General features: G+C 40.2%; 4 protein-coding genes across 4 annotated transcripts; all 4 read right to left on the reverse strand.

The window, feature by feature from the left end:
* On the reverse strand, positions 8,396 to 12,028 carry LOC18768381 (pentatricopeptide repeat-containing protein At3g09040, mitochondrial). Its single transcript, XM_020553753.1, has one exon. It carries the CDS (start codon positions 11,797 to 11,799, stop codon positions 8,737 to 8,739), a length of 3,063 nt encoding a protein of 1,020 aa, XP_020409342.1. The 5' UTR covers positions 11,800 to 12,028; the 3' UTR covers positions 8,396 to 8,736.
* Positions 12,480 to 16,462, reverse strand: LOC18768929 (serine carboxypeptidase-like 42). The gene is made up of 11 exons (XM_020570697.1): positions 16,188 to 16,462; positions 15,675 to 16,066; positions 15,033 to 15,140; positions 14,811 to 14,903; positions 14,560 to 14,652; positions 14,145 to 14,230; positions 13,760 to 14,038; positions 13,517 to 13,650; positions 13,318 to 13,410; positions 13,104 to 13,221; positions 12,480 to 12,990 (listed from the first exon to the last, which is right to left on the reverse strand). Exons 2-11 carry the CDS (start codon positions 15,922 to 15,924, stop codon positions 12,823 to 12,825), a joined length of 1,422 nt encoding a protein of 473 aa, XP_020426286.1. The 5' UTR covers positions 15,925 to 16,066; positions 16,188 to 16,462; the 3' UTR covers positions 12,480 to 12,822.
* On the reverse strand, positions 18,770 to 24,038 carry LOC18767940 (pentatricopeptide repeat-containing protein At2g15630, mitochondrial). The gene is made up of 3 exons (XM_020570118.1): positions 20,557 to 24,038; positions 20,301 to 20,476; positions 18,770 to 19,134 (listed from the first exon to the last, which is right to left on the reverse strand). Exon 1 carries the CDS (start codon positions 23,498 to 23,500, stop codon positions 21,596 to 21,598), a length of 1,905 nt encoding a protein of 634 aa, XP_020425707.1. The 5' UTR covers positions 23,501 to 24,038; the 3' UTR covers positions 18,770 to 19,134; positions 20,301 to 20,476; positions 20,557 to 21,595.
* LOC18767401 lies at positions 20,193 to 21,139 on the reverse strand. The gene is made up of 4 exons (XM_020570198.1): positions 20,923 to 21,139; positions 20,557 to 20,615; positions 20,301 to 20,476; positions 20,193 to 20,214 (listed from the first exon to the last, which is right to left on the reverse strand). Exons 1-4 carry the CDS (start codon positions 21,137 to 21,139, stop codon positions 20,193 to 20,195), a joined length of 474 nt encoding a protein of 157 aa, XP_020425787.1.

A 24,086-nucleotide genomic window follows, 5' to 3' on the forward strand; every position in this document is an offset into this window, starting at 1 on the left:
CTGCGAGGAGGAGGAGCGTGGTGTTATCCTCCCCCATGACGATCCACTCATTATTCGGGCTGCATTTCTAACTTCGACGTTGGGCGTATCCTGGTGGACACTGGCAGCTCGGTCAGTGTGATGTTTGCCGAGGCCTTCAATGAACTCCAGGTCCCGCCTCACCTACTCGACCGAAGCATCACACCCCTTGTGAGCTTCTCGGGTGATGTGGTCCAGCCCATTGGCAGCATTCATCTCCCCATCTCAATTGGGGCCGCACCCCAGCGGACGACGATCACTACCCCCTTCCTTATCGTCGATTGCCCCACAGCCTACAACGTCATCCTCGGCCGCCCAGCCCTGGCCCAAATGAGAGCTTTTATTTCCACGCATATGCTGCTGTTGAAGTTTCCCACTCCTAATGGCCCAGGCACGGTGCGCGGCGACCAACTCGGGGCCCGAAGCTGCTATGCTTCAGCAGTAAAATCCACCAATCGCCAACCTAGGAGCGAGGCCCTTTCGGTAACCATGGCTCCCGCCCCTCCTCAAGCTGGCACAGAACCACCTGAAAACCCAAGGGAGGAGTCCATCGCACCACAGGCCGAACCTATGGAGGACCTGGAGCTGGTTACCCTCCATGACGATATCCCGGATCAACAAGTCCGGATCGGCACCTCCATCTCGCCTTCCTCCGCCTAAACTCCGAAGTCTTCGCATGGTCCTACAATGACATGTCTGGCATATCACCAGACATCATATCTCATAGGCTTAGCGTCAATCCTGCCGTCAGACCAGTCCGACAGAAGCGTCGCGCTTATGATCCCGAGCGCTATGAGGCCATGAGGGCGGAGGTGAATCGATTGAGTAGAATCGGATTCATCAGGGAGGTTGACTATCCTACATGGCTGGCTAATGTCGTGATGGTCCGCAAGCCAAGAAAGGGCTGGCGCATGTGTGTCGACTACACCAACCTTAATCGGGCTTGCCCAAAGGACAGCTTCCCGCTACCCCGCATTGACCAGCTAGTCGACGCCACAGCCGGCCACGCCCTCCTTAGCTTCATGGATGCTTATTCAGGTTACAACCAGATCTTCATGCACCCCGAAGATCAGGCCCACACCTCTTTCATTACGGACCGCGGCCTCTACTGCTATAAGGTGATGCCCTTTGGCCTCAAAAACACCGGGGCTACTTATCAGCGTCTGGTGAATCAGCTCTTTGCCCCCCTGATTGGCAATACCATGGAGGTCTATGTCGATGACATGCTAGTCAAGAGTCGCACAGCTGACCAACACATCCCCAACCTCTCTGCCATGTTCACCATCCTGAAGCAATACAAAATGAGGCTTAACCCCACCAAATGTGCATTCGGGGGGGCTTCCGGCAAATTCCTGGGCTTCATGATCAGCCAAAGAGGTATTGAGGCCAATCCAGAAAAGATCCAGGCCATCTTAGACATGACGGTACCTAAGACGGTCAAGGATATCCAAAGCCTTACAGGGCGTGTCGCCGCCCTGACCAGATTTATCTCCAAAGCCACTGACCGCTGCGCCCCATTCTTCAAGGCCCTTAAAGGCACCAAAAGAAACATCACCTGGACCGCTGAATGCGACACGGCTTTCAGCGAGCTCAAGGAGTATATGGGCCGGGCCCCTTTATTGTCAACCCCTGAGCACGGAGACATCCTCGTGATTTATCTCTCCATCTCAGCTTCGGCTGTTAGCTCTGTGCTCATCTGATCAAAAGATCACGCGGAACACCCAGTGCATTATGTTAGTAAAGCATTGCAAGATGCGAAGTTCGGTACCCGGACATCGAAAAATTGGCGTTCGCCCTGGTCGTCTCGGCAAGACGCCTCCGACCATATTTTCAAGCTCACACCATCCATGTCTTAACCAACCAACCGCTCCGACAGGTGTTGTAGAACCCAGAAACCTCTGGGAGGCTGGTCAAATGGGCCATTGAACTGGGTGAGTTTGATATTCATTACAAACCCTGCCCGGCTATGAGGGGACAGGCCGTTGCTGACTTCCTATCCGAATTCACAGAGCCCCAAGCTTCCGCAGCTACCCAGCTCATAACCGAACCCAATCCCCCTCCCAGCCAGGACCAAACCCCCACCGAAGGCAATCTCGACCTAACCCAGCCCCTGTGGACCTTATTCATAGACGGCTCTTCTAATGCCCAGGGTTGTGGGGCCGGCCTCGTTCTCATCTCCCCAGACAAGGTTGCCCTCGAGTACGCCCTTCGCTTCAAATTCCAAGCCTCCAATAATGAGGCCGAATATGAAGCACTCTTAGCTGGTCTTCGATTAGCCAAAGAGATGGACGCCAGGCAAATTCAGATATTCAGCGATTCACAAATCGTGGTCCACCAGGTCAACCAGGACTTCACGGCTAAGGATGCCTCTATGACGGCCTACCTCCAGCACGCTCGGCACTTGCTGGCGACCTTCCACGCCCACTCTATCAGGCAAGTGCCGCTCTACGAGAATAGACATGCCGATGCACTAGCCAGGTTGGCATCAGCCTTGGAGCAAGGAATGGGTCGCCACATCCACATCGAGTTTTTAGCCCAGCCCAGCACACAAGCCCCACTCATCTGCACTATTGATCACAGCCCTACATGGATGGACCCCATCCTCCAGTTCTTACAGAACCAAACACTACTGGCTAATCCGGCAGAAGCACGACGCGTTCGCCATCGCTCTGCCCGTTACCTGATCATTAACAGCTCCTTATACAAGCGGGGTTTCAGCCTTCCTTATCTCCGATGCCTGACTCCAGAGGAGGGTCACTATGTCCTCCGAGAAATCCATGAAGGCATATGCGGTAACCACTCGGGCGCACGCTCGCTGGCCCATAAGGCAATCGGCCAAGGATACTTCTGGCCATCGCTCCACACTGACGCCCAGGAATTCACCCAGAAATGCGACAAGTGTCAGCGATTTGCCAACATTCCACAACTCCCGGCTGAACCGTTGACTGCCATCGTCAGCCCTTGGCCATTTGCCCAATGGGGACTGGATCTCATTGGACCTATGCTAGAGGGCAAGGGCCAAGTCAAGTATGCAGTCGTGGTCGTAGACTACTTCACCAAGTGGGCTGAGGCCGAGGCCTTGGCCACCATCACTGCGGCTCGCATCGAATCCTTTGTGTGGCAAAACATTGTATGCCGCTTCGGCATCCCCAACTCCATCGTCACCGACAATGGCCGGCATGTTGACAACGCCAAATTCAAACAATTTTGTTCCAACCTCAAGATTCGTCTGTGTTTCGCCTCCCCAGCCCATCCTCAGTCCAATGGCCAGGTCGAAGCCGTGAACAAAATTATCAAGAAGACCCTCAAGACAAAACTTGACAAAGCCAAGGGCTGTTGGCCAGAACTACTTCCAGAAGTACTCTGGTCCTACCGCACCACCTTCCGCACATCCACGGGTGAAACGCCGTTCTCCCTATCATTTGGAACCGAGGCCGTGGCTCCGGTAGAGATTGGCCAGCCCACATACCGAACCTCCACTTACGATGCCACGGCCAATGACGAGCAGTTGGCCCTCAACCTCGACTTCATTGACGAGCTCCGAGACCAATCGAGCATGCGTAATGTCGCGTACAAACAACGGATCGCCAAATATTACGACTCCCGAGTCAAGCCCCGTGCTTTCAAAATGGGGGACTGGGTCATGCGCAAAGTTTCCTTGGCTACCAAAAATCCCAGCGAAGGTACCCTCGGCCCTACATGGGAAGGTCCTTATGAGATTATCAAAATCTGCCGCCCCGACACTTATCAGCTTCGTGATTCCACAGGCAAGACGCTGCCTCACCCGTGGAATGCTGACCACCTCAAGTATTATTACAAGTAAACATATCTAGACCCTAGGACAATACTTTGGTCTTGATTATTTACTGTAAGGTAGAAGTAAGGTATCTAGACCCTAGACCACTTGTACCTTCTGCCTTTCGGCATCTATTTGAATGAAATGCCTGACTGCTGCTCATTCTCATGCACTCACATTATTATCATTTTTACTAACACAATTGATATCAAACTAAGTCTCATATCATAAATAAAAACACCCTTGCTCCAGGCAAGGACAAGTGTTCATACATAAACAAAATAACCAGTGTTCCAACACAATTACTAAAGTACAAAATCACTATAACACATAACGAAGGCAACGCCTTCAAGACTCGGTCGACGGGGCATCCTCACTGGCCGGCTCAGCCTCTGGTGTCGGGACGCTAGCATCAGCAGGAGGGGTCTGTGCCGGAGGCTCACCACTGGTGTCAAAGTTAATCTCCACCGAGGGGTTGAACCTAATCAACCTATCTTCCCAGCGAAGCTGCCCATCAACCAGTCGATCCATGATATAGCTCTTCAGCTCCTCTGAGGATCGGAAGGACTCAATCGCCTCGACTCGGGCAGCAGCCACCTCCTCGGCCTTCGATCTCTTCAGCCCCTCCACCTCCTTGGCCAGGGCCGCCTTTTGAACCAGCAAGGCGTTCTTCTCTCGGATGGCCTCCTGCGCCTCCGCCATTTTGCTCTTGGCTAGCTCGTCCTGCCTCTTCAGCCTCTGGATCTCCTTGTCTTTTGCAGGTTTCTCATCGACCTATATTTCACCAAGGGCCTCAGCCCTCTCCCCTGTTGAAGACCCCGCATACCTAATCACTAAGTTGGACTCAATATTGGCCGGGCCATTTTGAGCATCAACACCTTGCATGTCGATGAAGATGTCATCCATTTTTATCTCAAACACTGCCCTAAAATCTTCCCCCAATCCAGGTACAGTTAATTATTGACAAAGAGACCACATTCTTGTATACGTACCTTTCATATGCATACAATATCCTTTGTACAAAGGCTCTCTCATTGTCAATATCTCATATTATTTGAAACTTTTAGGAGGGCTCAAATATAATGGAAAGTGTTTACATAAATTGTTAAATAAAAAATTAGGAGACAAGCATTTGCATGACCCATTGGCTAACGTTGTAATTCCAACTTTGATATAAAGCGGCAACATGTAATTATTTTCTCCAGCTATCAAATTTGTTTATTAATTATCTTTTAATTTCAACACATATATGTATATAATTTAATTCTTTATTTTGCTCTTTTTGTAACTAATTAATTAATTCTTGATTTTATATATGTCATGATTTTTGTTGGAAAAACACCCTGACCTATATGCTTTGCTCTAGGATATACTCATTGGAACTTCAATAGCCCCATATTACCTTTGTGGGAGTAATTTTTGTCCCTTAGAATATTCGATCAATAGATTCTCCTTTCTCCTTTCTCGAACTCTTTCTCCTTACAAAATCAATCGGAGCAAAAGGACCACACTCGGGGATGTTGGTCAAAGGCCCTCTGATGCATAAGTTAGTTTGATTGATTCGTAGAGAAACAATAGCTAAAGAGGGTACATAGATCTATGTATGGTGTGAACCGGGAGGCTGAAGTCGTGTGTGGTAGCTGGAGCCTTGTGTAAGAGAGAGAGAGAGAGAGAGAGAGGAAGCAGCAAGGAGGGAATTTCTGCAGTATTTTGTGAGCTTAGAATGGCTTACCTCATGCCTTGCGTAGCCTCGTAGGGCTAGGGTTTGGGGAAAAATAATCCTTGTTGAGAAATGATTTATTTTTTCCTGATTTTATGAGATTTAAATCAATTAGGAATTTAATGAGACTCAAATCCCTAATTCAAGACAAGAATCCCTAAATGAAAGGAAGTATTTGACTAAGAGTTTTGCTAAAATTCGGTTCCCACAACCTTCCAGTTTATTAATTTAATTTTACAATTTCAATGGGTGAATCAAGAGAATTCAAACTCATCAATGGTGGAGTTGCTGCCAATAAAACGATGGGAATGAATTCTCTTGATTCACTCGCTGAGTTGTGGCATTAAATTGGTAGGCTGGAAGGCAATATATGGGGCTGCTGAAGTTCCAATGCACATATCCGAAAGCAAAGCATCTAGGCTAGGGTTATTTTCCAACTAAAATCATTACCAACATATATATATATATATATACAAAATCAAGAATTAATTAATTATTTACAAAAAGAGCAAAGCAAAGAATTAAACTGTATACATATATGTGTGCAAATTAAGAGATAATTAATAAACAAACTTGATAGGTGGAGAAAATAACTATATGTTGCCGCTCTATATCAAAGTTGGGATTACAACATTATAGTCAATGTATCATGCAAATGCTTGTCTCGTAGTTTTTAATTCAACAATTTATGTAAATACTTCCCATCATATTTGGGTCCTCCCAAAAGTTTTAAATAATGTGAGATATTGACAATGAGAGAGTCGTTGTAAAAAGAATATTGCATGCACATACGAAAGGTACGTAGTACAAGAATGTGGTCTCTCTGTCAACAATTAATTGTACTTAGGTTTTGGGGAAGATTTTAGGGCAATGTTCAAGATACAAAGGGATGATATCTTCATCAACATACAAGGGATTATTATTTTCATCTGGGGTAGTGAACATGACAGTCACAAGGCCACTTGTGCTCGTCCATGTAACCACATGAAAATAATATGCGAGCCTTACATGCTTACCATCCAGCTTCTGCATATAGCCAACAGGTAAAGCAAAAATTAGTCGTATTAGATTTATTTTTATTTAAAAAAAAACATGAACAACACACCAACATCAAATTGTGAGAAGTGCAGAAAACATACAAGCTGGGTGTAGCACCATGCGATGACACGACTAATCCACTTATTTTGTAATACACGTATTTATTTATCTATACGATACGTTCTATAATATATGAACCTTGTGTTACAGATGCAAATATATTATATCCTAGAAGCTCATATAACATGGTATCAACTAACAAAAATACAGATTGGAATTATATTTTAATGAATGAAGCATTGTTTGGTGAACAAAGTTAAGTAATATGTATTGCTCATAATCAATAATCCTGCTAAACATATATAGAGTTCTGGTTTTTATTTTTTTTACTTGAAAATAAGACTCTAGGAACTTGAGTATAACTCCTGTAATTATCCCTCTCATTCCATCTCCATCACTACTAAGAATAGTGATGAGACTTCCGTTAGTGGGAGAATGAAGGGATGATCCTGTTTTCTCCATGGGTGAGAGACTGAAGAGAGGGCAATGCACTAGGCTTAATCTAGCAACGAAAACTGAGAAAGAGATTAATTTGAAGTTTCAAGAATCTCGAAAGGAAAGCTTTGCAGTTCATGGGATCAACCTTGAGTTGTGGGGTTTATATGGAGATCTTTCCCTTTTCCCATCAGGTAATTTTAGCTTCCATTTTTTATTCAAGGTTGTATTTACTTTGATTTTTGGATAGTCCTATTGTAATTAGTACTCCTGAATTTATAAGTTCAAGAATAAGTTTGCATGAGTTTCTGTTTTGTAAGAAGCATTGCATTCGTTCTTGTACGTACAAGGAAGACTCATGAAATCATGTATAAAAAATATAAGGCACAAAATAAAACAAAAAAATTTTAAAATATCAATCCACACCAAACTCTAACTAGGTAGCCACAACTCAATCCCCTCCCATTATTCGATATGCCTCTACCCAATCCACCCCCACCATCAGCCTCCCCATTCGACATAAACCCAACCCATGTAAAATTCCAGCGCAACGATGTCCGAAAAGACCTAGAGCAGCGGGGAGGGTTGGCATATAATATTTTTAACAGTAAATTGGATGGAATGTGAGCAAAATTGACGGCAGGGAGAAATTGGCTGAAAAAATTATTCAGATCCTTTTCTAAAAAACAGGTTGGGGGCAAATTGAAAGTATGCTACAAGTTCAGGGGCTTCACCAGTTTGGCCACAAAAACAAAAAGAAATGGAAGGACAAATGATGTAGAAATCAAGAAACAGTTCGCAAAAATAGAAGTAAAACTTCTGTAAATAGAAAAAAAAAAGGGTGGAAATTAATTAAAACTTCTGTAAATAGAAAAATAAATGGGGTGGAAATTAATTGTCTTCATTTCAGGCAACCAATCACTTGTAAAAACTAAAACCATTTCATTTCATCTCCTTCCCAAGCCCACATCATTTATAGCAGACCACCATTGAACTCATAGATTGATGGGGTGGATGAGAACAAATTCATACCTGGCCATACTTTTTAGACCTTAAATTTCTCAAATAAGAAACAATTTCTCTAGATCCGAAAGATTCAACATAAATATGGGCTGCCAAATTCACAATAATGTGCTTGGTTCCAATTAAAGTAGAAGAGAAAAGGGAAGGGGGAAAAAAAAAAAAAAAGGTTTGGAAGCTACTTGCTTAGAAGGTAGAGGCATCCCCATTCCCCACAAGTATAATCTGAATTTGTAGTATGGTGCATGAGCATCCCACTCCAGGAGCAAATATCTATAAAAGTCACCTCCAAAAATAGAGAAACATTCTGGACCAGAACACAAAGGTAATAGTCAAATATTAATTTGTGTTCAAGAGCCTCAATGTCAATAATACAATACTGGGATTTCTTAAAACTACCAACCTCAAGAATAATTTTCTTTCTGGATATAAAAATGCATTCAGAATAAAAAGCAACCTTTCTACAAACTATCAATCTTGCTTCACTTGGCAAGATCACATAGGGAAGTCCGGAGCAGAGTTGCAAAATACTGATGGGATAGTAATTCTGGTTTTACTTTGCAAATCTTGCTGAGAGAGAGGCCTTTGGATGTAGCATGGATACTAATAACACTATGACTTGGCCTCAATAGTCAATACCATAGGTACTTCACTCTTCTTCATCCAAGAAAGAATATGTGTCATCAACATAGCCCTCTTCTTTCATAATTGCTGTCAAATACTTTAAAGTTGCAATGATTTCACCAGCATTTGGATGAGACTTATCACCTGCAACAAACAAATTTGTTCTTTGTCCCACCACAATCCAACTACATCCGGGAACCTTTGTCACTCCTTTTTCTTTCATTGCTCTCCTCAAAGAGCTAGCCTCATTCCAGTTTCCTGATGCAGCATGTATATTAGAAAGCAAGACATATGGTGAAGAATTTTGCGGTTCTAACTGAATTAGTTTCTCAGCTGCACGTTGTCCCCTTATGTCATCTCCATGTAATCTGCAAGCACCAAGTAATGTAGCCCAAATCATAGCATTTGGATCAAAACCTAGTCTGTCAATAAATTCCTCGGCTTCTTTAAGGAATCCCCATCGGCCTAGAAGATCAACCATGCAGGCAACATGATCAAACCTGGGTTGGATATTATACTCATTAACCATAGAATCATATATCTGACGGCCTTCAGTTACCTTCCCTGCATGACTACATGCAGTGAGGACACCGAGGAATGTGACGTCGTCAGGCAAAAGAAGAGATTGTCTCATCTCATCAAAGATCTTCAATGCACATTCTGCATAACCATTTTTAGCAAATCCAACTATCATTGAGTTCCAAGAAATGACACCATTTTTAGCACCCATTTCTTCAAAAACTTTCACAGAACTTCTCACATCCCCACATTTAGCATACATGTCTACGAGGGCACTACATGTTAACTCATCCAGATCAAAACCAGTATGAAAAATGAGGGAATGGATCTCTCTACCATTTTTCAAAGAAGACATGACAGCACATGCTCGAAGAACACTAGCAAATGTTGCTTGGTCGGGTAGGGCATTATCACTACGCATTTCTTGATACAACTGTAGCGCTTCATCGCTACAATCATTTTGACTGAGTCCTGAAATCATAGCGGTCCATAATACTTTGCTTTTTGGCTTTGGGAACTCTGAGAAAAGAATGGTTGCATCTATTTTGCTTTGGGAATTTATGTACATACCCAAGAGAGAGACACCCAAGAAGTCGCCATCATACAAAAGCCCTTTCTTTAGTACTATGCAGTGGATTTGCCTTCCCAGTGTTAACATTACAGGTCCACTACACGCATCTAAAAGGCTTGAAAAAGTTATTTCAGTCGGGTTCAATCCTACTTCATGTATCTCACGAAACAAGTTCACTGCTTCTTCCAAGTTGGTATGAGCAAACCCAGCAATTAGAGCATTCATGGAGACCACACTCCGGTGGGGCATATAATAGAGAGCTTTATGCGCATCCCCAATGACACCACATTTGGAATACATGTCAATAAGGGAGCTCCCAGAATAAAGGCTCGTTTCCAGACCATTTTTAACTGAGAGACAATGGACTTGTTTTCCCATCTCCAGTGCTTGAACATTTGCACAAGCACTTAGTATACTGGCCAAGGACACTTCATCAGGCACAATTCCATGTGAATTCATTCTTCGGAACATATTAAAAGCCTCATCCTCGTCTTCTTCCTGAACATACCCAACTATAATTGCATTCCAAGAAATATTGTCTCTATTTTTTATGAGCTCAAATTGTTTCCTTGCTTCCTTCAGAGCCCCTGATTTAGCATACATATCAACCAATGCATTTCCCACATATAAATTTGATGCAAATTGGTTCTTGATGATATGTGAATGTAACTGGCAACCCATTTCTAGATATTCCAAGGAAGCACAGGCACTAAGAATGCTAGTATAGGTAAATTCATCAGGGTGAAGACCACATTCCTTCATATTGGAAAACAAATCTATGACTTCACACGCATGCCCATTCTGTGCATAACCCCCAAGCATCGTATTCCACAAGACAACATTTTTGTCTGATAGATAATCAAATGTTTTCTTTGCAGCATCAATTTTCTCACATTTGGCATACATATTGATTAATGAACTGCCAACATAAAAGTTAGAATCTAACCCTTGTTTTATTGCCATAGCATGAACTAGCAAGCCAGAGTCTAGAGCAGCTAAACTAGCAATTGCGCTTAAAACACTTCCTAGTGTGGATCTTGACGGTTTTTCACCAGCTTTCCTCATTCTCAGGAAAAAGTTAACCGCTTCCTCCTCATAGCCTCTCTTGGCATGCCCAGAAATCATCACATTCCATGCTACAACATTTGGACTGGGCATCTGGGAAAACAATTCACATGCATCACCTAGTCTTCCTAGACCAACGCATGCATTTATGGCAGTCACAAATGCCACCTGGTCCAGAAAACCACCAACTCTCTGCATCCCCTTGAATACTTTAAGTGCCTCCTCAAGCAAACCAACTTGAACATACCCTGAAATCATTGCTGTCCAAGCAACCGTATCCAACTCCATCACTCCATCAAATATCCGTCGAGCATCACTTAAACAACTGCACTTGGCATACATATCAATAAGTGCACCTTCACAAAATGAACTCAACTCAAACCCCATCTTAATAACACCACAATGAACTTGTCTACCATACTTAATATCCACCAATCTTGAACAAGCAGACAAAACCATCGCGAAAGTGAACTCATTTGGTAAAACCCTGCAATTCCACATGGAACCAAATGAGTTAATAACCTGTTCCAACAATCCCTTACTTGAATACATTGACAAAACTGAGTTCCAAGCAAACACATCCTTGTTTTCAAGGCAGTTAAATGCCTTCTCGGCAAAGCCCACGTTACCACACTTGGCATAAAACCCAACAATGGCATTTCCTAGAAACCCTTTGGACCCAACTCCAAATTTCAAGCTCTGGGCATGGACAGTCTCGCAGGTTCTTGAAGCTTGAGCCAGCAGCCTTTCAGGCATTTCATCGAACACTTTGTGGGTTTTGATATTCTTGCACTGCTGTATACAGATTTGCAAGAGATGGGTGTAAAGGGGCCCAAGGGCTCCATCTGGGTAGATTGATTTGGATGGAATCGTTGAGAGGCTGTGCTTTTGGTGGAAGGAGTGCAGGGTTTTGGAGGGAGGTCTGAGGCGCATTGACTCATGACTAATTGGTGTCACTCAGTTATGAATAGACAGACACTACAGCAGAAGAGCCACTCCATGAGACCTGCGAATTGCTGATATCCTCTAGTGTCCCAGTCACTTCCAATCGATTTCACAGAGAGAGAGAGAGAGAGAGAGAGAGAGAGAGAGAGCTGGGTTTAAGTTTTGATGGATTCAAGAGTGTTCGCGCCAGAGTTTAGTTAAGGGTCAGAAGACGCAGAACCCGGAGAGCCTGACCTCTTGGTCACGTGGCCCACTTAACATTTTAATTTTAATAATTTGTTATTTTATTAAAAAAAAAAATTAATTAATATTTTCCAACAATGTATATTAAAAGTAATATATAGAATCTTATTAAATAATTTTCTATTTAATTCTTACAATTAAAAAATAAAATTGTTGAAAATCTTTATGATTATCTCACAAAACAGAGGAAAAACAAATTGTTTGTTTTAAATTTATTGTGTTTCCGGCGCTTCTCCAATAAGGATTTTTGTTATGAAGCCAAACGCATTGTGTTTAACTAAAAAATTATCATTTACATAATGAAGGTTCTGCAAAACAATCATCCCATTTAATGGCAGCTGGTCTATTAAGTGTTGAAACACACCCTTTAACCCATGTTTTGCAGCCATTCTTTTTGTACCAACTCAAACTTCACTGAAAGGATCTTCATTCAGAAGGTAAACAGTTTCATTTCATATGATTCAAACACAAAAGTGAAACGATTATCAATTCAATGAATATCTTCCCATCTTATATGTATTAAAAACAACACCTATGGGTGAAATGTAAAGTCCAACAACAAACAAAGAATGCAGAGAAGTTCTTCATTCGCCTCAAATTAAATGTCTTTTTTTTTTTTTGCGAATGTCGTTGAAATATTCTTTTCTACACTCTCTTTCATACTCTTGCCAAAAACAAATCACCCTTCTTTATTGCCCTTGCGGTAAAGAAATGCTCTGCTCGAACTGCTAACTTCTGCCACTACATTGTACCAATTCTATAACCTGTTTAATCGGAAATGGAAGGATGCGTTGTGTTGGGCAATCTCCGGCCACGAATGAATGAACTGAACAGGTGCAATGCTCTTGACGGTTGAGCATATGGAACCATATGAGCAGCACCCCTTACTGTGGCAAAAGTCAATAGATCTCCATACTCTGTAGCCCAACCTCCCACCTATTCATAAACATGTACAGATATTCATAAATAGCAAAGCTAGGATATATTCAAAGGAGACAAACTTGAATAGGAACAAAAGGATAGTATTGTTAAAAGAAGTAAACAAGCACCTGGCCTTTGTGAAACCAAGCTCCATATGGGACCGTTATCTGGAACTTTAGATCATGTGCTAGTTCCCGGATAAGTGTTCGGGAACCCAATAATGGTACAACAGAATCTTGATCGCCACTGCAATCAATTGACAAATCATATTATTGAGCAATACTAAATTTAGAGTGGGCCTTGTTCATCTTTTATCCTTCACATATTAGCGGAATTAATTACCTGAAAACCCAAACTGGTATACGATTATGAACTATCCTTGCGAGCAAGGGAAGAATGTTGATGTTACCATCAGTATCACTGTAATTTAGAACACTGCACCATGCAAGACGGAGAAAATCAGTTATACTATATATATGCAAGTTGTAAAAGAATAATTCACTAAATAGTCTGATTAAGAAAGATTGTATTTATCACTTACTTACTACACATACTCCAACTATAAGGTAAGTTTGTACGATTTGCATGAAGGGCTTTCTGAACCTCAGGAAGGTTAAAATAAAAATGTCTTTCAGAGCTCATACATACATCAACTCCAAGACTTATCTTAGTAGCCTGCAGATTGAAGGAAAAACTCATTGCAACAATCAAATGACAAATTGCATGAAAGTGAAAGATGAAAAAGAAAAATAGAAACTAAATAGTAAAGAAACATAGAGGATACCATTTTCCGTAGTCTCAACTCTTGCTGCACTATAGACGGATAACAAACATCAAGGATCACGTCGTAATTGTTTATATAATCGCCAATTATTTGATTTACTTGAGATACTGCAGTGTTGCACTTAACGGTTACATTGTGAGGATTTGCAAATACATAATCATCAAAATCACATTCGTTCATGATAGTGAGGCCGATTTCATCAGAAATCATTCCATGAGACCAAAAGTATTCATACGTTGCCGGAATATCACGATCAAGTCTCAGCAGTGGATTGCCAATCTAGCCACATAATTTGAGTGTAATTGTGCAAACATCAGCAAAATAGACAAGCGACAACTTTACAGATAAACGAAAGCAAAGAACTAAAAATGTGAGGTCTTCTTACAGCAATCCCTTTCAGATTGAACTTGAAACCAGTTGAATGTTCATTATGGTCCAATATAGCTATAGCCAATTGCGGTATGTAGTGCCCTGTACATAACGGTTACAGTTAGAAAGGGTTTGATATATTTTTTCACCAGGCAGAAAATGAAATAAACCAACATAGAATAAACCCATTTTCATTTGCCTTCAACACGGAAAGCAATGGTTCCCCTTTTATGTGAAAGTTATAGGATAGTAAAGTTACTAAATTATTGAATCTCCCTTCAACTAGAAAATAAAGTGAATCCTTTTTGTTTCCATTTCTTACTTTTAACTGACTCAATAAATCTTTTTTTTTATAATTTATAAAATGGATTATAAGAGCTGCATTTCCTAATACTTCAGCATAGAATTGACACTGATCAGACTTTGCAGACCTGCATAGCTTTCTCCGGTAAGAAACAACTCCCGAGATCTGAAAGCTGGAAACTTCTCATACCATTTCAACAGGAATGTGTGCATATCCCTTGCTGCAAAATCAAGGGAATGAGGTTGGCTCAAATCAAAGTGAAATTTATTATTTTTTCCTTTTTAAAGTCTGATTGCTAAGTTATAGCATTTACAAAAGAATGAGCATACACTAGAATCAGTGAAAAGAAAAGGAAGTACACATAGCTATTCACTTTACCAGTGGACGCATCGCCAGAATTATAATCTGAACTTGTATTCGAGTATGACCATCCTACTCCAGCAGGAGACTCAACAAAGAGGAGATTTGATGCTACAAATAAAATGTGGGACATAATTTAGATAGGGTTCCAATAAGTATCTGAATGGTGAAACAGTGCATATTATCCATTCCCAAAAGAAGGAAAACCAATGTGTCCATTAAATGTAATATTTGATATACCTCTATTCCATGACATTAAATTTCTTCGGAGGCCTCTACCATCACCTGTAGGATAAAATGGACCCAGCTCTGTAAAGGCACCTCCACCAATAGAGGAGCAGCCTGGACCTGAACACAAAGTTAATCATCGAATGTTATAAACTATTCAGTGTTTATTCTTGGTAAGGGCACGATAAAGTTTCATTCTTGATAAGGGCATGATATGAATAACGAGCATGCTTTCAACAAGCATCAATTCAGAGTTGGTGCTATATCCAAAGCCACTGTTATTTTCTTTTGTTCTTTTTTGTTTTATAGTGGTAATGCTTTCTGACCGACTACCAAAAGCTACAACAAATGGAATTGACAGTTTAGAGTTGCAAAGAATCCTAACAAAAATGCAGCACATGTGAACAAGAGACCAACTGAAGACAAGGATTATTAAAAGCTATGATGCACAGCCTTTTTTTTATATATAATTTGAAGAATTCGCTAGTAGGAACTACATGAAAAATATCTGTTATAGTGATAAACTAAATACATCAATCAATTCCACAACTAAAATCACAACGTGCTCTCAAGAAAACCAGAAAAGGCTAAGAGTTCCCAAGTATCAAGCTGTATAATCAATTGAACAGGAACAACAGAGAATTCAAAACTAACCTCCATTGAGCCAAAGAGTGAGGGGCTTCTTGTCAGGCTCCCTGTCTGCTTCAACGAAGTAGTAAAACAAGCTCCTCCCAGCTTTCACATCCACATCAACATACCCAGCATACTGCTTGAACCCAACATTTGGCTGCCCAGGCAACCTCACCACCAGATCCTCAGCTGGGTATCCCTCCACCACACCAACCACCACCCACCACACACACCCTAACCCAATCAAAACCCCACTAAACCAACACCTACCCATTTCCTGAAATCCCAAAATCCCACAGAAGAATCAACCGTTTTATCAATTCCTAGGCAATTCTCTCTCTCTCACTATATATAAATATTATAGGACACAAACACACACACGGACAGAGCCTCACTCACTCAAAACAACATTTTTCCTTTTTAAAAGGAAAACAAAGATGACCCAAAAAGAAAAAAAAAAAATAGTGAGCATAAAGGTTATCTGAATATATATTTTATCTTTTAAGAAACAAATTCTGTTATAGCAATAACACGTACATTCTGGGCTGCTTTATCAGAAAGGATAAGGTATGTGTATAATTTATACAAATACCAGATCTGATTTTAGAGAAGTTTCTATAGATAACATTCGATGCAACCTCAGAATCAAATATAAAAAAGAGAGAGAGACATTAAGGAAGGTGCAAGGAAAGCAGAGGCGGGTGTTTTTACTGCTTTGCAGAAGTTGCAGGTCATGCGTTGAGAGAGACGTTGGGAAATGGCATGGGCGGCATAGTAATAATCGCGAGGCTAATGGCAAAAGATCCACTTGGCATTTGCGAAACTTGATAAGATAATGAACTATGCACGCTCTACACTGTCAATAAAGTCAAACATCTTGTACTCGTTTGGTTACTTAATTATTTTTGCCCAAATTTTCAACAATTAAAAAATACTTTATATTTTGTTTTTTTTTGGGTGAGGGAAACAAATATTTTCATCATAGTTTTTTGGATTTTAAATCTAAGATTGGTTCATATGAATAATCAACTTACTTGGATATAATATTCATAATATGTAAAAAAAATTATTTATATGAGAAAAACTATCATGAATTTTAAATAATTCATTATATCTACCAGATATGAGATTCACTGTAAACACAAATATAAACAAATAAAACAAAACCATATTAAAAAAATTCGTTCTTTGATCACTTTTAGCCACTTCATTTTTTTTTTTAATTCAACATTTGTCATCACGATAATAAAAAAAATGGATGTTACTAGACAAAATGACAAGAGGCTAGATAAACCTCATTTGTATGCTCTTGTTAATCACTTGAGACAATAAAAATAAAACCAATAGCTCTTGTTGTAGGACACTGACCAATCACTAGACGCAAAAAGGTTCATGCTTCGAGTCCCTTCGACTCTCTCTCTCTCTCTCTCTCTCTCTCTCTGTGCAGCTTACTTTAGCACTTTACAGCCCACAAGATTATCCTTTTTTATTAAAAACTTAAGAATAACATTTTATACAAGTGGAGATACTCGTGGGGCTCAATTTTGAAAGAGCCAAGTTGGTCTTTATCAATTGTAAATTGATACTTTATTTGGGTTTGAAAAGAAAAACCTAAACAAACAAAAAGAATCAAATTAATCATAATTGACCAAAAAAAAAAATTTCAAATTAATCATAATATAATGCAGATAAAGTGAAATTTGACTGCTATCGTATTGTTTAGTAGCATTACATCATATCAAACATGTAGTTTTGTGCATGCACGTGAAAAAGTTCCCTAATTAGTGGAACTTATTAGGATTTTTTTCTTTCTGTTCTTTTTTTTGAATGCTCAATATGTAGATGAGAAAATCAAACACAAAAATCATATACAAAAGAGAATTGACCATAAAATCTAGAATGTAAGATAGAATCTGAAGTGTAAAGTTGAATGCTCGTAATCACTTAAGATATAAGTTCATTATCTTATTTCTATTTCTTTTCTTTGTCATGCTCACTACTTTTTTTTTCTTTATTCTTCAAATTTCGAACTACATACTGTTCAAATTTTACATCAGAAAACCAAATTACCGGCCTCAACGAGAGAGAGAGAGAGAGAGAGAGAGAGAGAGAGAGAGAGAGAGAGAGAGAGAGAGAGAGAGAGAGAGGAAGGGGGGCTTGAAGCTAGTAAGAAACAGGGCAGCACCAAGTGCCTTTGCTCCACTAGGGTTTATAAGGGTCAAATAATTGAGATTCATAGCATGCCATGTCCACAGCAATGTGGAGTCGGTGTAGGGCAGTCAATTCATTATCAGACAACTGGGTCTCATTCAGGATTGGATTGTCTTCCTTTCTATTTCAAATAGTTGGCATAAAACTGGAACGCAGAATACATTGGAACTCACTAACAAAGAATTCAAATTAGAACATCTTTGACTACACGGGGTCTCATTCAGGATTGGATTGTCTTCCTTTCTATTTCAAATAGTTGGCATAAAACTGGAACGCAGAATACATTGGATCTCACTAACAAAGAATTCAAATTAGCACATCTTTGACTACACGGGCGCGCGTACACACTTCCAATGTGCCATCACTTTCTTCTAACAAATAATGAAAACTTTAGAAAGTATAAGCCGAAGCAGGTAAAGATTAATATCAAGGAACAAGTTGTGGGATTGGTAGGGCACACAACAGTGAAGCATGATAAACGCAAGATATCGCTCAACATTTTTTTTTCAACACCCTGATTCTCAATTCTCAAGACCCAAAAAAGCAATTTGGCCATAAAAAACGAAGGCCGAAAAAGGCCATTACAAGATATAATAAAGGAGGATATTAACACTGTAGCACTCATATAGCTTCTTGCATTTCAAAATGAATATTTTTATATCTTACAATATGGAGTGTAAAGAAGAGTGCCAACTACCGTAAATATGAATAAATTACGATCACAAGCAATGAGACTTATACGTGATTCACGAGCAATGACAAACACAATCCACTACACAAGACAGCATAATAAGAAGATTACAATGAAGAAAATGTACTTTTTCCTTACATGCAAAGGTACTTTCTCTTCTCTCCCCTTGTTCTGAAAGAAAACCCCAAATGCACACGCAAGCACTCATGTTTTTTTATAAAGGAACATTTCCACAAGCATTCACACATTAAAAACACCAACCCTAGTATTTTAACATAATGTAAAAACTAGGGCCATGAAACAAAAATAATAATAATAATCCAAACCACCTTTAAAAGCTCAAAAAACTAGACTTGCTGAAAAACGCTTAAGCCCTAATATGCAACCAATATACAGAACAAAAATTTCTAGAATTTACTTACAAATGTACTACAAATAAAGAGCTATGCCAAAAATGGACTGCAGAGAAAGTAGAAGAAGACCTCCAGAGACAAATTCTCAGGAACTGATTTCTGCTTCATCAAGTCGTGCTCTATAGGTTCTTGAAAAAGCTTCAATGTCTTCCATATTTGGGGACCAGATCTGTAGTACATCCATGTGGTTTGAGCTCAAAAGGCATTCATATGACAGCTTACACAATTTGTGAAGACAGACTTATTAACAAACAGATATGATTTTTTCTACGAATAAGAAAACAGAGAAACAAACACAAATGAAGTAAAGTTAACAACAGACATTCAACCAATATTGGTTTTGCCACATCCACATTAGTTATTAGACGAGTGGTCTGCTTACTAGCTGCATGAAAAGCTTCCAAGTTTTATACAGTAGAACTAGCTCTTGTTCGCCCAAGAGAACAATAAGTTTCGGCCAAAAAAAAAAAAAACTTAAATATTAAGAGTTGTAAAGATAGATTATTAAATTGGATCTTGGAAGTTGAACACTTACTGTAAGTAAACCTGTTTTGATGTTGCCTTTTGGTAGTGCCTTTCAATAACTTGAACTTTTTGGGATTAGTGGTAACCTAACATAGTAACAGAGTCATATTGTCTAAAAAGTGGTTCAAGCCTAAGTTCTGGAAACTTCTATTTTGCGCGTGTAAGGTCCAGTTTGGTGAAGTGTTAAGTTGGCTGTTAAGTTGTGATTGACATGCATTGTCATCCCATCTCCTAATAGCTTAGGCTTTTTAGATCAATTGTCCTGCTCTTCAAATATGTGTACATGAAACATTTAGACCAAAAGTTACCAATTTTCAAATAAACCCCCAAATAAGCCTTTTACCATTTGATACATTATAATGCATAAGATCCCAAATAATCCAATACAATCATCGAATTGCTATATGCTATTTTTGAACCACATGCAGAAACAATGTCACGTTTTGATCCACTTCTTCATCATATGCACTATCCAGCTATATTAAAAACGATTGGAAATGGATTCACATAAAAGATTGCTCACAAAGAGTTATTAGATAGAAAAGAGGAAGAGGTTAGTGAAGGAAAAGGCAATCTGAAGACATCTTTGCAAACAAAACATAGAGATCTGTGTGCACAATGCAACACCATTTCCCTAAAAGCTCCAACCCATCAAACCTAATTTTGATAGAATCAGCATACATAAAGTTTCATGATACGCTCTTACACATGGCAAGCATAGAATCTGCATCACATATTAATTTTATAAAATTGTAAATTAGCAAGTATTCAAAATTATTCGTCACATCTAATTTTGGGTTTGATGATTACCTATTCAAAAGCTTCTCAATGCGCACTTGGATGGTGAAATTTGGCAATGTTTTAAACGCGTATATTTTTGGGTCACCATCAAAGGACAGAATAACTTCTTCAGCTATTTCTAATGCTTTGTTATCCCACCATACCCCAGCAAGAGAAATTCCACCTCCTCCGCCTCCATCTCCAGCCTTCGAAATGAATCAAAAGATTGTTAGGATCAATCTCTAAGATTACCAAGCAGCTATAATAACTCATACACACTACTCACATAGAGTTCAACAGAGTCTTCTTCGTAGTAATCATCACCCTCATCATTCATTGATACCTCTGTATGATTAACAATTCAATCGAACATGAAACATTTCTGACCAAACTTTGCAGTAATAAAATAGGATAAGAAAATGAAAACCATTCTCATTACTCAGATGCTAGAACTACCCATTAACGATTAGCTTTTCTGGTATAAAACAATATAAGAAACTCGAAATACATGACAAAGATGTATAATGATATAAGAAACTTCATGGCAAAGAAATGTACAAATACAAATTCAAGAACCCAGAACATAAGCAAATTCTAATATCTTATCAGAAAAAGGAAAGAAAAGGAAAAATAGGTAAATTCACAAAAACACCATCTTCTTTGAAGTCATCCAAGATAACGTTGTCGTCGTCTTCATCGTCCTCTGAAACTTCTTTGATAATGGTTGGTTTGAGAAGTGGCTCAGGCTCTGAGTTTCGCTTGCGGGCGTGAAGTGCAGGAAAATAGTTGCATGCTCCCACTTGTGGAGCTTGAAAGAGAGTTGAGACAACACCCACATTCTTCCTTGATTGCACATGAAATCTAAGCATTTTACTAGTGCAAGCTAACCTCCCTATCAAACATGGCCTAAATACATGAAGCATTTTACTAGTCCAAGCATGAAATTCCAAAATACATTTACTGCAGAAATATGATAAACTTTCTTGCTATAAACTAGCTTTATGACAGTACTCTATTTATGGAGAACGCGTGATACCTCGTTCACAATCAAACAAAATTCAAGCCTAATGTATGTACATAGCTCAGTGCCAAGAAATAAATAAAGAACTGAAATGCACAAGGTTAAATAATCTTACAGCTCCTCCTTTGTGAACCCACTCAATTTAATTTGAATCAACTACAAGAGCACTTTTGAATAAGATAGATATCTGAGCTGAGTATGCAAAAATGATCATCCTCAGGTAGTAACCAAAATAAATTTTCAAACTAGAACTTTGGTAAGAAGACGCTCCTTTTTCTTTGAAAGTAGAAAACATGGAGGGAATTCATGAATCACCCTTCCTGACAAATTCATCAACATTCCCAATCCCCTTAATCAGAGAGTAATATGTGCTGTCATCAGGTTTGATCCCTCTGCTCACCATTTCTTTAAGGAGTACTTCAGCAAGATCACCTTCTTGGGTTTTGGATAGACCTTGTATAAGGGCATTGTAAGTTAGAAGGGTAGGATTGAAACCTATGCTCAACATCTCGTCCCGAACTTTAAAGGCATCCTTCAAATCACCTCTTTTACTATAACCGCTAATTAGGGTATTGTAACTAATGTGATCAGGTTTAATCCCCCTTCTCTTCATCTGGTCCAGAAGTTGACGGGCTTCCTCAACTTTCCCTTGCCTGCAACGCCCTTGCATTAGAGTATTGTAAGTCACTTCATCCGGATGAACCTTCATCTTATCCATCTCCCCCAAAAGTGCAAATGCACGCTCCATGTTACCGTTAGCACAGTGGCCATCAATCAAGGCATTGAACATCACAAGGTCCGGCAGAACACCCTTTGTCAATATCTTCTTAAACAAGTCATCTGCCTCCTTCATTCTTTTGTTTTTACTCAAAACATACATAAGTGATGTATAAGTTACCTTAGTAGGCTTTATCGATTTACTCAACATTTCATCAAGAAGGCTAAAGGCTTTCTTTGCATTCCCACTTCTGCAATAGCCGTTAATTAGGATGTTATATGTAATTCCATTAGAAACCACTCCCTTCTCTTCCATTTCTTTAACCATCTCATAAGCTTCAACCATCCTACCTTCCATAAACAATGCATGAATCAACAAATTGTAAGTTGACACAGTCGGTCTTATACCCTTCTTCACCATCTCATCTCTATAACTGAAAGCCTTGTCCAGATCACCTTCGTTGCAATAACCATCAATCAAGGTGTTGTAAGTCACAGCACTTGGAAGTAGCCCAATTTCCAGCATTTTATTGAAAAGCCCCACTGCTTCCTGAAGTCTTCTATCCTTGCACATCCCGCTAATAAGCGAACCATAAGTGTAGGAATCCGGCTCAACGCCTTTACCTTTCATAGCATTAAAGATCATTTGAGCCCTTCCCACTCTCCCTCTTGAACAAAACCCATGAATTACCGTATTGTAAGTTACAACATTAGGCTTAGTGCCTGAACTCTCCATAAACCCAACAAACTCATTTGCCTTCTTCAGCTTCCCTTCTTTACACAACACATTAATCATTATGTTAAACGTACAAACACTCGAATTTATCTTCAACCTAAACATCTCAGCATACAAAACCCACACTCTCTCCGTTTGGTTCAATTTCAAGAACAAACTCAGCATGTCATTGCACGTCTCAGTCTTAGGCATAAAACCTTTATCTACCATCAAGTAGAAGCAGTCAACAGCCTCGTCGGCCTTCTTCATTTCACAACAAGCCCTTAGCAACAAATCAAAAATGATGCTGCTATTTACACTCAAACGATCCCGCGAGAGTGCCAGTGGATTGAAAACCTCTCTGATTGTAGCAATGCCACTACCAACGACTTGCTTCAAGAGTTCTAAAGCGGGTTGTGGGGAAGACTGGCGGGCCACAATGGCGATGGCGAGGCACCGGGTTTGGATATCCAGGCGGTGAAAGTCGACATTGGAGATGAATTCAAGGACAAGTTGAGGGCTTTTTTGGAGTTCAAAGAGGGCCTCGGAGATTAGAGAGGGGGAAAGGTTGGGCGAAAGGTGTTTGATGAAATGCCACTGAGAAGATTGGATGGTTTTGAGTAGAGAGTGGCGGGTTATTGGTGGAGGGTCTGTGGGGTTTTCTGGATGAGTGAGTGAAGAGAAAGGTGCGGAGGAGGGAGCGTGGTTTGTGAGGAAAATGGGTCTGAGCTTGGAGGGTTTTAGGGTCTGAGGGTTGAGGAGTTTGTGGGGTTTCATGGTTATGGTTGCCTAATTTGTGCAGAGCAGAAAGCAGACAGCACAGAGACAGAGACAGAGAGAGCGTTTGAGATAAACTTGCCTGTTTGTTGGTACTGAGCTGCTACATCAGATTCAATTCAAGCAACAACGACTCTCGCAATTCTCTCTTCTTCTACTGCATCACCGTCGCTGGCACACCTCTTCCATTGTCACCATCTCCATCGCTGGCCAACTTGAGAGAGAGAGAGAGAGAGAGGAGAAGGGGATTTCGGCTGGGAGGAGTTGGGGTTTTAGGGTTTAGGGTTCGAGAAAGGTACTGCCCCCTGGTTGTGGGATTTCCTGCCACAACGGCGGATCAAAATCGGAGAGAAGGGCATTGACGACGGCGTTTTGTTTAGATACGAATCGTTTTGGGGAGACATATCGGGGTAGAAGGGTAAACAAGTACTATTATAGCGAGTAAAATCGTTTTGAAGTCTTCGTGCTAAAAATGTGTCACCATTTGTGACCTCAACCCGCTTGCATTTTGTTTCAGATGATATTTGATGGAAGCAACTTACACGAAAATAATAACTTGTGTATAAATATAGAGTAACTTAATGGT

The sequence above is a fragment of the Prunus persica genome, chromosome G8 (genome assembly GCF_000346465.2).
Source record: "Prunus persica cultivar Lovell chromosome G8, Prunus_persica_NCBIv2, whole genome shotgun sequence".
Taxonomy (NCBI): domain Eukaryota; kingdom Viridiplantae; phylum Streptophyta; class Magnoliopsida; order Rosales; family Rosaceae; genus Prunus; species Prunus persica.

Bases quoted from the DNA above. Each gene is read 5' to 3' on its own strand.
- LOC18768929 (XM_020570697.1), bottom strand. From the start codon at position 15,924: ATGGGTAGGTGTTGGTTTAGTGGGGTTTTGATTGGGTTAGGGTGTGTG. The intron at 14,653-14,810 runs GTAAAGTGAATA...TTGATTTTGCAG, and splicing joins TTCTGGCGATGCGTCCACTG to CAAGGGATATGCACACATTC. The intron at 12,991-13,103 runs GTGCTTGTTTAC...GTTTATGAATAG, and splicing joins CTTGGTTTCACAAAGGCCAG to GTGGGAGGTTGGGCTACAGA.
- LOC18768381 (XM_020553753.1), bottom strand. From the start codon at position 11,799: ATGCGCCTCAGACCTCCCTCCAAAACCCTGCACTCCTTCCACCAAAAG.
- LOC18767401 (XM_020570198.1), bottom strand. From the start codon at position 21,139: ATGCTTAGATTTCATGTGCAATCAAGGAAGAATGTGGGTGTTGTCTCA. The intron at 20,477-20,556 runs GTGAGTAGTGTG...TTCATTTCGAAG, and splicing joins AAGACTCTGTTGAACTCTAT to GCTGGAGATGGAGGCGGAGG. The intron at 20,215-20,300 runs GTAATCATCAAA...TATGTGATGCAG, and splicing joins ATTGAGAAGCTTTTGAATAG to ATTCTATGCTTGCCATGTGT.
- LOC18767940 (XM_020570118.1), bottom strand. From the start codon at position 23,500: ATGAAACCCCACAAACTCCTCAACCCTCAGACCCTAAAACCCTCCAAG.